The 14,832-nt window shown below is 36.9% G+C and overlaps 1 protein-coding gene across 4 annotated transcripts in view; it reads left to right on the top strand.

Moving 5' to 3' along the window:
- Window positions 1-13,826, top strand: part of AZIN1 (antizyme inhibitor 1) — a 36,021-nt gene extending 22,195 nt beyond the window's left edge. For 3 of the 4 annotated variants that reach the window (XM_054708723.1, XM_008148488.3, XM_008148486.3), the window contains 9 exons: window positions 1,253-1,426; window positions 2,731-2,903; window positions 4,909-5,043; window positions 5,958-6,039; window positions 6,372-6,446; window positions 6,918-7,080; window positions 10,225-10,340; window positions 10,874-11,088; window positions 11,533-13,826. In XM_054708723.1, coding sequence (XP_054564698.1) covers window positions 1,253-1,426; window positions 2,731-2,903; window positions 4,909-5,043; window positions 5,958-6,039; window positions 6,372-6,446; window positions 6,918-7,080; window positions 10,225-10,340; window positions 10,874-11,088; window positions 11,533-11,641 — 1,242 coding nt within the window. In that variant the 3' untranslated portion in view covers window positions 11,642-13,826. The remainder of the gene's footprint in view (window positions 1-1,252; window positions 1,427-2,730; window positions 2,904-4,908; window positions 5,044-5,957; window positions 6,040-6,371; window positions 6,447-6,917; window positions 7,081-10,224; window positions 10,341-10,873; window positions 11,089-11,532) is intronic. The other variant, XM_028156008.2, reaches the window with a different exon arrangement.
- The last annotated feature ends 1,006 nt before the right edge of the window (window positions 13,827-14,832 follow it).

Raw genomic sequence — 14,832 nt, 5'->3', positions numbered from 1 at the left:
AAATTTGTTGAATTGTTTTCATGTTACTAGTGTTCAGTAATAGGGTGGAAAAAACTTGTTCTTCTAGGGGCAGGTCAATAGAGAAAAATAAAACCAAAAAATGATTCTCCTCTTGACTTTTATAGATGTGCTCACCTTCCCACACCCCAGCAAAGTTCCTTTGTTTCTGTCTTATCCTGCCATCAAAATTCTTGGGGGTAGGGGGGAGCCACACTTTGTCATACTATTCAATCTATTCTATAGCAGTCACTCTTCAGTTAATCTCTCATGATCTTTGACATTCTCTTTTCATCTGTTCTTGTTTACAGTCTCAAACATCCCACATTTAGTTAAATAGCTGTGCTCTCTTAATGATTTTATTTAATTGTATGGCTGAAGGTTGATTTACAACTGAATATCTTATTTCTCTTGCTGGTACTTTAAATTGCTTTTTTTTTTTCATGTTAAAGTAAAAATAAAAAATCTGTCTTCAGGACATTAGAAATGGCATGTCTTGTAAGGATGGGGTAATTTCAGTACAACTGTCTCATATCTGCCACTCATAGCCCATAATTTCCAATCATGTCTATTTCTTGGCATGTTTCAGTAGTATATATATTTTTTCAAAAATATGTTTAAAAAATAGAAAGCAGTAATATTGGCTTCATGGCTTTTAAAACAATATTTGGATGTTGTATATTCTAAATAAGATTATTTTATCTGCCAACCAACGTTTTTTCATTGACGTGTACGATCATCTCTCTACCCCGGGAGTAGGCACAGCTTTTTAAAATCATTACAGATCTTCCCCGAATCCCTAACAAAATCACTTTTCTTTTGAAGGAAGGATATTTTTATCTGATATTTAGTATACTTCTGGAATTTTAAATTTAATTTTGCCTTTTTAAATAGTGGTATGGAAGGAAATAGGTAATCTCCTTCCCCTCTACTCCTAAAAAGTAAAATTGAGGTAATTCTGAAATAGAAAGTCATTATAATATTTTAAAATCAAAGTAGAGAATATTTTATATGCCACAATATAGCACAGCAAAAAGTCAAGTTAAAAAAAAAAAAAAGAACAAATGTGTTTAGATTCTCCTTTGTTTGCTCAATCTAGCTTAATTCTTCCACAAGCCTTAAATGTAGTGTATAAATAATACATGTTTTGGCTCACTTGTGGAGGAAAAAGGGAGTTCTTTCCTACTCAATGGTCCTCTATTTTCAATAGGTGTGACTATTTCTCTCTCTTTTTTTTTTTTCATGAACATAATAGACAGGGAAGAAGGCATTTTTTGTGGGAGATCTTGGAAAGATTGTGAAGAAACACAGTCAGTGGCAGAACGTAGTGGCTCAGATCAAGCCATTCTACACAGTAAAGTGCAACTCTACTCCAGCTGTACTTGAGATTTTGGCAGCTCTTGGAACTGGATTTGCTTGTTCCAGTAAAGTAAGTATTTTTTCATTATTTTGCCATTATACTATAATACTTAAAAATTAACTTTCTAACTTTTGATTACCCACAACAAGTGGAGAAAAACTTCAAGGAAATTTGACTTTTGGATAGGTTTTTAAAAAACCCTTGTTTAAATTTGCAGCCTAATAGTGGAAATTGATCAACTTTTTAAGTGTGCTATCAATGAAAGGAAAGTTTCAGTGAGATGAGACTTTTAAAAGTTTTCTTTATCTTTAACTGACACTTTTTTCCCCCTCATTCCCTCTCTCTTTTTTAAATATATTTTTACTGATTTTAGAGAAGAAGAGAGAGAAAGAGATAGAAACATCAATGATGAGAGAGAATCATTGATTGACTGTCTCCTGCCCACCCCCTACTGGGGATCGAGCCCCCAACTTGGGTATATGCCCTTGACCAGAATTGAACCTGGGTTCCTTCAGTCCATAGGCCAATGTTCGATATCCACTGAGCCAAACCAGTTAGGGCTGTTCCTCATTCTTAGGCTAGACCTAGCTAGATCAAGTTACTTCTGATGACAAGTAATATTCTAAATTAAGAAATTTCTTCGGTAGTAATTATACCTTTTAAAAGGTTTTAACACAGGGTAGTATAGTAAGCATTACCAGAATATGTACTGCGGCATTCTATATAATAAAGAGGTAATATGCAAATTGATCATCACTCCAACACACAAGATGGCCACCCCCATGTGGTCAAAAAAGGCCACCCCCATGTGGACACAAGATGGCAACCACAAGATGGCCGGCAGGGGAGGGCAGTTGGGGCGATCAAGCCAGCAGGGGAGGGCAGTTGCGGGGGACCGGGCCAGCAGGGGAGGGCAGTTAGGGGCAACCAGGCCTGCAGGGGAGGGCAATTGGGGGCGACCAGGCCGGCAGGAGAGGGCAGTTAGGGGCAATCGGGCAGGCAGGGGAGCAGTTAGGTGTTGATCAGGCTGGCAGGGGAGTGGTTAGGGGGTGATCAGGCTGGCAGGCAGAAGCAGTTAGGGGCAATCAGGAAGGCAGTAGGCGAGCAGTTGGGAGCCAGCAGTCCTGGATTGTGAGAGGGATGTCTGACTGCCCTCGAGGGGTCCCAGATTGGAGAGGGTGCAGGCTGGGCTGAGGGACACGCCCCCCCTCCCATGCACGAATTTCGTGCACTGGGCCTCTAGTTATGTAATACAAATTTAACCTCTTATAACTTGAATTTAACAAAAAAATAAAAATATAAGGTAGTAATTGAATGAAAAGTAAAAGGAAATTTGCCTTTTAGATGACACTGTTTAACATCTATTTTTACAGACTGAAATGGCTTTAGTGCAGGAATTGGGTGTGTCTCCAGAAAACATCATTTACATAAGTCCTTGCAAGCAAGTGTCTCAGATAAAGTATGCAGCAAAAGTTGGAGTGAACATCATGACCTGTGACAGTGAAGTCGAATTGAAGAAAATTGCACGTAATCATCCAAATGCCAAGTAAGTGTAAAACTTAGTAGATTATCTTACTTAGGGTTTGGGTTTGTCTTATCCTTTGAAAAGGAGGCAGTGGTGTGTATTGTAATTATTTTAACTTACTTAAAATTTCTATATAGAAAAAGCTAGTGTTTTATTGGGTATTTCTGACCCTTCAGATGGAGTTAGGATGAGATAAGGACAGTTTAGGGCATGAATTTATAATCTTTAACTTAAGGAAGATGTGGTTGGTGGGATAAAAATTAGGGCCACAGCTATATTTTTATAACCACATTAACCCTGCTAGTTATGTTGTGTTAGGAACAGGGTGCATTTTGGTCAGCTTTTTTTCCTGGTTAGCTAAGGATATATTCTGCCCTTGGCTATAGCTCTTGAATGGTTGTCCTTAGTGATTTGAGGGATTTCTTTAAAGTCCACACTTCTATTTGAACAGGAAGTGTGATTTTTTTTTTTTTTTTACTTTGCATTCCAAGATTGTTTTATAAATTAAAAAATTTACTTTTTAAAAGCAAAAAGTTTTGCCCTCGCCGATTTTGCTCAGAGGATAGAGCGTCAGCCTGCGAACTGAAGGGTCCCAGGTTTGATTCTGGCCAAGGGCACATGCCCTGGTGGCAGGCTCAATCCCCAGTGGGGAGCTTGCAGGACGCAGCCAATCAATGATTCTCATCACTGATGTTTCTCTCTCTCCTTCCCTCTCCATTCCTCTCTGAAATCAATGAAGAAATATATATATTTTTAAAAAGGCAAAAAGTTTAGGCAAAAATAATCTCAAGAGGACTTCAGCATATACTTAGTATATTGTATTAGCACAAAATTATTTGCTTGCTTTGCTTTTTTTAAAATTGATTTCAGAGAGGAAGGGACAGGGAGAGAGAGAGAGAAACATCAGTGATGAGAGAGAAAATCTGTCGGCTGCCTCCTGCATGCCGCACAACCCAGGCATGTGCCCTGACCAGGAATCAAACCGTGACTTCCTGGTTCAGAGGTCAATCCTCAACCAGAGCCATGTGGGCTGAGCATGTTTGCTTACTTTGAATGAGTTATATGTTCCTGGAAATGTGTATCATCCATATTTTCCTGGTATATTTATAATTTTCTTAAGTGATGTTAATGTTATCCTGAGAAAGGCATCCTGATAGGATTGATTTACCCTAAAAACCTTTGGGCTTTTTCAGAAAATTTTCTAGAGAACTCTCTCTAAAAGTTTCTGTTCCATGATCTTCTAAAGATAAGCCCTGATTTGGATGGAATGTTTACTGTGTTAAATTGTAAATGGAATGGTATATTTTTGCTACAATTTATTCTACCCATAGATAGAACAATTTAGTTTTTATCAGACTTGCCCATTCATCATCAGTCATTCACCAAAACTTCCTACCTAGGGAAAACAATATTTGTGTATTTGCAGTTTTTAGTGGTTTTGTAATTATTTGAATATCTCATGATCATTTTCTCTAGATTGTCATGGTTTGAAAGGAAATACCAAATAGATTTAAATCAGTAGTCTAAAAAGCTTTAATACAAATAAAATAACTGAAAGCTTCCCAAATTTTTTGTTAGATATAAGAGTTTAATAGGAGGAATGTTCAGAATAAGTGGGTGGAAAGTTAGTGGCTAGAATAATTTAGAAATTTGAAGCCCTAATATTTTTACTGAAAAAATGATGGCATTGCTATTCAATTTAGTCTCTCCAGGTGGATTTATGGACTGATGGACTTCATTTGAAAGTAATGTCTTTCATTACAGAGCCCTACCTACCCTTGCTGCTACAACAGAGTCTTAACTTCCTATTTCCAAATTCCATCCTTTTAAGCTTCATGCTTTAGGCCCTAATTGCTAGTTTTTTCTCTATACAGGATTGTTTTTCATTAGGTTCACTTGATTCGTCCGTCGCTGGATTTGGGAACACTGGCAACATAATGAAAACAATTTCTACAATCTTCAGGCTTCACATGTGCTGATGATGATGTAAACCAACTCTGCCCCAATCATCTTCCCCTTCTCTTAGGGTCTTACTACATATTGCAACAGAAGATAATACTGGAGATGAAGAGGGTAACATGAAGTTTGGCGCTACCCTGAAGAACTGTAGGCATATCTTGGAATGTGCTAAGGAACTTGATGTCCAAATTATTGGGGTTAAGTGAGTATTTGTTTTAAAATCATTTTATGGTGATAATCTTTGTCTTAAGATTATTGATTTAAGACTTCATTCGTATGAACTCATAGATTCAACTTGCAGTTTTGTATATTTATATATATATATTAATGTATAATGTATATATATTTTTTAACCTTCTTAGTGTAGGAAAAAACTAAATATGCTTTATCCTTCATACTATTTTGTGCTTCTCTCATCTAATTTTCTGAGTTGCCATTCCATTGCTAGTCCCACTACAGTACAAAATCTTGCTTTTTAAATTGTTCATAAAGATGAATAAAGAATCGTCACTGTTAATCACTACTTTAGGTGACAATGTTGACATATATTTGAGAGTTTTCACATTTCAACTCAATTTTATTTTTTAAGTTAACAGAGGGGAAATGACTTTTTTGGGGGGGTAAACTATGAATTTTAACAGATTTATGTAATCATTGCCACAATCAGAGTACAAAATCATACTTCAGTTAAATTTAAGTATTCTCTTCTAAATCTGTCACTTAAGTAATACTGACAAGTTTAAATGTGTAATACTCAGGTGAATTAATGTTCGTTTGTATTTCACAATAGACATGTTTTTATATTTTGTCAGCTAAAATTACACATTCATATTAATGGTTTTTGTGGCCCAATTTTATTGGTGGAACTTGTTACTCTACCATATCTGCAGAAACCTTCCCTTCCCCAATCTGATAGCCATGAATCATGACTGATAGCTCATTGTTAAGTATTGTAACTTGATAATTAGAGGTTAGGGCTTTTAATACTTGAACTATTTGATAAAGTTAAGGTAAATACTTAATTGTGTCAATATGGTGAATGAGAATTGAAAGTAATTACAGGAAGGGCCTCTAAAATTTGCTGCTGCTTTAAATTTATTACTTTATTTCTTTCAGATTTCATGTTTCAAGTGCTTGCAAAGAATCTCAAGTATACGTACATGCTCTATCTGATGCTCGATGTGTGTTTGACATGGCTGTAAGTTTTTTCCTTAAATTTTGATATTTATATCAGGTTGTTAGAAAAACACTTCTATCTCTGAAGTACTCTCAGTATATTTATGACACATACCTTACTTATTTTTTTACATTATAAGCAGAGTTCCATACAGTTCATTTTAAAAGTGGGTGAAAGAATTAGTGATTTACTTGTCTACAAGACAGTACAGACAACATCAGGAAGCTAACATATATAACATTTAATTAATCTGCTTCTGTTAGGAACCAAAAAATTTGCTGTATTCAATGTCAGAACAGATATTTATCAACCTGGGAGGGGCTTTTCAAAATGTTCCTATTTTTCATCTCTAGGGAGAATTTGGCTTCACAATGAACATCTTAGACATTGGAGGAGGCTTCACAGGAACTGAATTTCAATTGGAAGAGGTAAAACTGTTCAGTGGATGGACATACTGGAATAATCTCTCATTCTTTGCTTCTTAGGTGGTAGATGAGTAAGTAGTCTAGGGTTTTTACAGTGGCAGGAACTAAAAGCCTGTGATATCTGTTTAAAATTTGATTCTAAGAAAATAAGCAGGCAATGAGAAGACCTAGCTAACTGATAAGTTTAATAATTTTTTTTTATCTCTGTATCATAATAACTTTATCACAGAAAAGTTTCTATTCTGTTGTGCTCTTACAGACTGCTTAATGGCACAAATTCACAACTTGGATATCTTAAGTTATTTTATCCATGTGTACGTCACTCCTTAATTTCCTGCTCTGTCCTCCTCCACATTCTTTAATACCTAAAAACTGATTTGAAATTTTGCTCCCTTGTTGCTAGACAGGAACGTGACTTAATTTGAATTGTCTAATCCAATATTGAAACTATAATGTGGGATTTAAAATCCATAGGTTAATCGTGTTATCAGCCCTTTGTTGGATGTCTACTTTCCTGAAGGATCTGGCATTAAGATAATTTCAGAACCTGGAAGCTATTACGTGTCTTCTGCATTTACACTTGCAGTTAATATCATTGCAAAGAAAGTTGTTGAAAGTGATAAATTTTCCTCTGGAGGTAAGTTACAAAGTTTATAGTTTCTTCTGTTAGTAGGTAATCCCAGTTATTTTGAAGATGAATTTATCAGATACTACAGTGTAATTATATTGTAGGACATTTTATGGATTATATAGGTGGGTGGTCTTCAGCCAGCTATAGACAGTTAGGGATCTTTTCAAAATGTCCACCAGACATCTGAATGCAACTCTCATGTGCTGATGCTGAGCTAGACATATTTTAGATACACTTCCCCCAGGTGATTCTCATAGCTTGTTAAGAAGCAGTGCTTTATTGTGTGTGTTTTTTAGTCACATGAATCACAGGGAGAATCTGCCTTGTACTTTCTTAATAACAAAGGCCAACAGAGTCCTTTTAATCTAGACGGTCTAAAAGTATCACATTTATTTATTTTCAAAATTCACTATTGTTTTTTAAAAAAATACTTTTATTTCGGAGAGTAAGGGAGAGGGAAAGAGATAGAAACATCAGCGATGAGAGAGAATCATTGATCGGCTGGCTCCTGCATGCCCCCCCACTGGGGATCAAGCCTGCAACCCAAGCATGGGCCCTTGACCAGAATCAAACCTGGGACCCTTCAGTCCACCGACTGACGCCCTATCCACTGAGCCAAACTGGCTAGGGCTAAAAGTATCACTTTTAAAAAAACGGGTAGGAAGGTACTGTTCTACATTAAGGAGACTTATTTCTTCCCATAGTTTTTTTCCAGTAAATAAACAAGAGTAAGATTGTCTTTTTTTACCTTTGAGTTCTTAATAAACATACTTGTATATCAAAAGCAGTGAGAGTGATACACCACAGGGCACATTTGGTTTCTCCCTTTCCCTGTGTAACTCCCTTCCCAACAATGAGAAGCCTAGCTCCCATTATTCCTCTCTCTCACTTAAGTCTAGAACACACAGAAGGGGTTTCCAGAATAGCTAATCCACACCACTGCACAACAGCAAGCCATTTAACGACCAAGCATGTCAAACTCAAAAGGCTAGCACGGGCCAAATCAAAGTTTACGTTTATGTGGGTTGCAAAAAAAACAAAAGCTTCCATTTTCATAGAAACGTACGTTTATTTTGATTGAGACATGCTGAATACAAAGGGCTGAAATAAATGAGTCATCGTTAACATAAAATAATAGAACATTTTAATTAATAAGAATGAATATTTTTTCTTGAACATTAACTTACCAGACACTGAATAACTGCACAAATTCATAAGTGTAACACAAGTAAACCTATTTTTCTTGTTCTCCGAAAGCGAAATATTTCCTGTTGCGCACACCAAACAAGTCAGTACAAGACTAATGACGACATGGCAATCGGCTGCTAAAATATTCGCTGCTAGTATTAGTGGAGAGAAATGGTGCGCCTGCACATAAGGCGTGTAAGGGAAATGAATGCAACACGATTATAGTAATCAGTCATTAGCAAACGTTGTAGTTCATTATTAACAATTATGTATAACAGGATATTGTAAAAATTAGGTTATGAAATGGTTATTAAAATGTTTCTTACATACCGTTATATTGGCTCAGCCGCAAAAATAATCTTTGTGGGCCGCGAGTTTGACAAATTGAACTAGACTCAGTATCTGTTTAGGTTTTGGGCGGGGGGGGCGGGGCGGGGGTTGACATAGAATGAGCACAATCTTAAGTATGTTATTTGATGAGTTAATGACATAGTGATATCCCTTTCAAAATATATTTTCCATATCTTAGAATTATTTTTTCTCAGTTATGTTCCCTCGCCAGACAAACACTATTCTGATTATTTTTCTGCCATAGATTAATTTGAACTGCCTTTACTTCATATAAATGGAATCATAATGCACAGCGGTCGCCAACCTTTCAGACCTCACAGACCACCAGTGGTCCACAGACCACCGGTTGGCAACCGCTGATATAGCATATATTCTTTTGTTCAAGAAAGCTCAATATAATCTATCTGATTGAACCATTTTGTTTCATGTTTATTGATAATATTCTGTGAATATACATGTTGTACTTTCCCTTGCTAATGAACATTTAGTTTCAGTTTTTGGCTATTATGAATAAAGCAACATTCTTGTACAAATCTAGTCGCTGCTTGGGTAAATGGTTAAGAATAGAGTTGTTTGGTCATAGAATAGATGTTTTCAAAGATATCAGTGTGGTGTTACTGTTTTACCCTCCCTCCGGCAGTGTGAATTATACGCAGGTTCTGCTGGTTCCCCGCCTTTGTCCTCCTGCACGCCCCGCACTGGGAATGGAGCCTGCACCCCGGGCATGGGCACAGTCCGCAGGCCAGTGCTCTCTTCACTGAGCCAAACCAGCTACGGCGTTTTTTGTTTTTTTGCATTGCCTATCTTTTATCCATTCAGTAGGTGTGTAGTGGTGATAGCTCATTGTACTTTTAATGGTGAATGATGCAGAGCACTTTTTCATATGCTCATTGGTTATTTTCCTTTGTGAAATGCGTTGTTTTTTAGGCTAACAGTTTTATTTAAGGTTATGTCAGTATATATCTGTGGGTTGGTGTTTTTTTTTTTTAACGTTGACTTATAGAGGAAGGGAAGAGTGAAGAAAATATCGATGAGAGAAACATCATCGATCGGCTGCCTCCTGCACGCCCCCTATTGGGGTTCTAGCCCACAACCCTGGCATGTGCTCTGACCTGTAATCCAACTGGGACCTCTGGGTTCATGCTCAACCACTGAGCACACCGGCTAGGCTGTAGGTTTTTTTTAAATTAAATACTTTGAGACTAGAGGCCCTGTTCACAACATTCATGCACTGGGGCGGGGGTTTTCTCAGCCTGGCCTGCGCCCTCTCGCAGTCCAGGACCCTTTGGCTTAGGGGTCCCACCACCGTTGCTGTGCTTGCCAGCCATGAGCCCGGCTTCTGGCTGAGTGGCACTCCCCCTGTGGGAGCACACTGACCACCAGGAGGTAGGTAGCTTCTGCATTGAGCGTCTGCCCCCTGGTGGTCAGTGCGCATTATAGTGACCGGTTATTCTGCCGTTCGGTCAATTTGCATATTAACCTTTTATTATATAGGGTGTGAAAACTAGGAGTCAGTTCTATAAATTTTCAATGTATTTGATATGCATTTCATGATAACTATTAGAGGCAATTTACTGTAAAGTCACCTTTATTTTTTCCTCTTTATTTCAGTAGAAAAAACCGGAAGTGATGAACCAGCCTTTGTGTATTATATGAATGATGGTGTTTATGGTTCTTTTGCAAGTAAACTGTCTGAGGACTTGAATACCATTCCAGAGGTTCACAAGGCAAGTTCTATTACAAATAATATTAAATCTGCTCACTTGGCAGTTTGTAAATTGAGCTGATATATATATTTTTTAATATTTTATTGATTTTTTACAAAGAGGAAGGGAGAGGGATAGAGAGTTAGAAACATCAATCAGCTGCCTCTTGCACACCTCCTACTGGGGATGTGCCTGCAACCAAAGTACATGCCCTTGACCAGAATCGAACCTGGGACCTTTCAGTCCACAGGCTGATGCTCTCTCCACTGAGCCAAACCAGTTCGGGCTTGAGCTGATATTTTTAAGATGTATCCTAGTTTTTGAAGAAGTACTTTAGGTTAGGGACTAGTGCCCTTTTTTGAAGATCTTCATTCTTCTGGCTTTAGTCTGTTGCTTTAGATGGAGTTATGAAGGACTCTACTGACCCTGGCTCTAGACCTGCCTTTCATGGCACATTGGATCTGAGATAGTAAAAAAATGCTCTTATCTACCCTCAAATTCAGTACCTGCACAAGTGAAAACTTAAACTTTAAAATACTTTTTCTTTCCTACAGAAATACAAGGACGATGAGCCTCTGTTTACAAGCAGCCTTTGGGGTCCATCCTGTGATGAGCTTGATCACATTGTGGAAAAGTGTCTTCTTCCTGAGCTGAATGTGGGAGATTGGCTTATCTTTGATAACATGGGAGCAGATTCTTTGCATGAACCATCTGCTTTTAATGATTGTCAGAGGCCAGCTATTTATTTCATGATGTCATTCAGTGATTGGTAAGGTGTTTTTATTTTAAAGCAGATTAGATATTTGAGGTGACAGAATGTTTGCCAATTTTTAAAAAAATATATATTTTTATTGATTTCAGAGAGGAAGGGAGAGGGAGAGAAAGATAGAAACATCAATGATGAGAGGCATTGATCGGCTGCCCCCTGCACGTGCCACACGGGATTGAGCCCACAACCTGGGCATATGCCCTGGCCAGGAATTGAACCGTGACCTCCTGGTTCAGAGGTCCACGCTCAATCACTGAGCCATTCCGGCTGGGCACTAATTTTAATTTTGTGATGAGTGCATAACTTATAAGTAATAACAAAACGTTCATCTTTTAAGGGTTATTGAAAGATATTTTATTGTCTATTACGTAGTTCTGTGATCTTTGTGCATATGATCTTTGTGCATAAATTCTGAATTATGCTTGTCTTTTTCTCTCTGTGTAGGTATGAGATGCAAGATGCTGGAATTACTTCAGACACAATGAAGAACTTCTTCTTTGTGCCTTCTTGCATCCAGCTGAGCAAAGAAGACACTTTTTCCACTGAAGCTTAAAACAGGCATTAACGCTTCTTTAGATCTGAAGTTGCAGGTTAAGCTTGTCTGGTCTACATTCCAATGTGGAAAAAAAATCAATCTTATTCTGTTAATTCTCTTGGAAACAAACTACTAGTAATAACTATTTGGGACCAGACAAAAACAGCTTTCATCTATAATTCATTGGGAGTTAATTGCAAGATTTAGATGATGTATCCAGATTTAAACTTACCAGTTTGTTCTGCCCCTTAAGCGTTTAAAATAAAATATGCAACAAAATGGATGACTTAGTGGAGATGGAAGCCCATTAATTGGGTTCCCCATTAAATCGTTTACATACAAGTACACAGTTTTTATACTAAGGATTCGTGTTTAAAGTCTTGTAAAGTTAATGTCTTTCACCCAGATATATCAGATGTCAGTGGAAGACCAGTGTGACTTCATTAGATACGTTTAGTGTATTTAGAAAGTGTAAATTTGTGCTTTGAACTGTAGTTTAATAAATGTAAAATTGCATCATAGTATTTGTTGTATTTGACCTAATGTAACCCTTGTATGATTGCAATAAAATTTTGTGTAGATTTTACTGTTTTTTCAGGCTAAAACTTTGGGAAAGGGGCTAGCTAGCAAAGGTAGTTTTGAAATAGATGTGTATATGGACTGTTTTGAAGGTTATTTTCTTTTATAGCCCACTTAAATTTAGTTTGACTCAGTACATTTCAGTTATTTAACTAGTAATTTAAATAAAATGTTTCATTGTGAAGTTCAGATGCATCATGGAGAGTTGATGTGCAGTAAGCATGATGTTTAACAATTTTAACACCAAAAATGTTAATCCTGCATAAACCAATTGTAATAATAGGTGTTTCTGTATAGATAGAATGCATAGAGTAACTTAGTAAATCTTTGAATCACAAATCTTTTGGCTGAGATGGACATCTATTAAATACTCAATAACCTGGGGGGAGGAAAATAAAAATTGCAGAAAACTCTGCAGCACACTAAAACTTGAAAGAAGGGCTACATCTATATCCAGAAACCTGATACTCTTTTGCATGGAATATTATTTAATTTCAGAGTTGTGAGGGGCTGAGGGTGAGTCACACCTATTTCCAATTTCTCAGTTTGCAGTGGTTTCAAACTTTAGAGGTTTGTTTTGTTATTTAGCCAATCGATTAGTTTCTTATTTCCCTATTTGTTCAGCTTAGTTATTGCTTTTAATTCTTTTCATACTAAAATTTTATGGTGATTGGGGGGAAGGGAGTTAGGGTCACTTATCTGACAGTTGTTGCCAGGAATTTGCATTGTTCACTGCTAGTATATTAGTAATCCTAGATCTCAGAATCCTAATAGTAATAAAATAAACAACAGGGGTCATCTTTTCCTAACTTACTCTATGTTCAGATGTAGAATTTCTGTCTCCCAAGAGGAAATGTGACTTCACTTTGGTGCCAATGGACAGAAAATTCTACCTGTGCTACATAGGAGAAGTTGGGAATGCACTTAATAGCTGGTTTTTACACCTTGATTTCAAGGTGGAAAGAAATTGATCATGAATCTCAATAAATTTCACTTAAACCAGTAGGTGCTTAATATTTTTTGATTTGATTAATGCCCATTTGAATTTTATGGGTTCTACTAATAAAAAAATTTAGGACCCCAATCCATTGTCATCTTATACCTTGGACTTTACCAAAGTATAATATGGGGTTTTATGCAAAATTCCAAGCTACCATGCAACTTTTTTTAACCGAAATGAGGAGGAGGAATTGTTCTCAACCCTTTTTGCATATTGTGCTTTGGTCCAGAAATGCCAGATCTTTTAAAAGGTGTTACAATTTTGAGTCTTTGGCTTGACTATACAACCTTGAGCTTCATGGCGTGTCAATTGAGCTGTTCTATGTATAACAGCTCAAGAGTTGCAAAACCACATGTGAATGATATGGTAACTTTAAGAAATGTCTGTATTGTATTTGAAGACTGTTTGCCATAAATCTGAAGTTTGAACTTATGTATTTCGATTTGTATGCTAAAAAGTACTAAATTAATGTAACAACATTTTTTTAATTTACACTATTGTAATCTCGGTTCAGAATTTAACTGAATATAAAACCCAAATGATTTCTATATAGTAAATTGAACTGTAAAGGTAACTCGTGTGTGATTCTGAATACACAGATAAAATGTTTTTTATTCCTCCTCACGTTTTATTTTGATGGCTTCTATTGTGAAAGAAAGTTAAAATTCCATATCAGCTTTGTATATTAGCTTGCTGAGCATTATTTCAGAATCTTATTACACAGCAACAAACTGAATTTGGTAAAATGATGCTGGGCATTACAGAGGGAAGAATGAAGATTTTGATAAAATCTAATACATATATATATATGTGTATGTATATGTATACACACACACACACACTTACAGCCACATTTTCTAGGCACATTAACTGACCAGCCTCCTAACAATTTTAAACTTAAGGTGAAATAATTTATAAATTGATCTAGTTATTCCAAGTAATCGTGAGCACAGAAGATATACCATTCAGTGCAAATATTGGGTTGAAAAAGTCACACTGTACAGTCGTTTTGGTCCTTGAATAGGGAGTTATAATTTCCTCACTCTAGTTAGCAACTTGACCAACAAAGAGTGCTTGCTTAATGGCTTTGAAGTATGAAATCAGAAAATAAAGTGAGTCTTCCACGTTCAAGTTACTGTGATTCTTGTCCAACCTGAAGGCAGAGTGGAAGTGTGGTGAGGTACTCGCAGGCACAGGCCTTCACAATGGCCCAGGGGTAAGAGGATAACCAGTTCTGGTCTTTACTGGCCATTTGCTGGAGGCTGATCACCTATCTTTAAACCAATAAGCTACCAGCTGTAAGGTGGCTGTATTTTTTATAGCAAAAGTATGTTAATCCTACAATTTCTGGAGCTTTTTCTCTGCTGGGGTGAATCAGATTTGGGTCATGGGTCATTTGGGCTGAACATTTTCCTAGCTTTGCTAATTAGGGGCAGGGAAAGGATAGAAATAGGAAAGTGCTCGGAGTTTGAAGAAATTCTGGTCATGTATGATTTTTGGGCAAGTTAAACCTAACCTGAAAAGTAGCAGTTCCTACTCTTAAATGTACGAAGGAATTTTGTGGGTCTTACATGTGTCTTAATCATAGTACATATTTTCACCCAGAAATGCTTATAGGTAGGGGGACATG

This window comes from Eptesicus fuscus, chromosome 19 (assembly GCF_027574615.1).
Source record: "Eptesicus fuscus isolate TK198812 chromosome 19, DD_ASM_mEF_20220401, whole genome shotgun sequence".
Lineage (NCBI taxonomy): Eukaryota > Metazoa > Chordata > Mammalia > Chiroptera > Vespertilionidae > Eptesicus > Eptesicus fuscus.
This window is presented reverse-complemented; position numbering and strand designations above follow the sequence as displayed.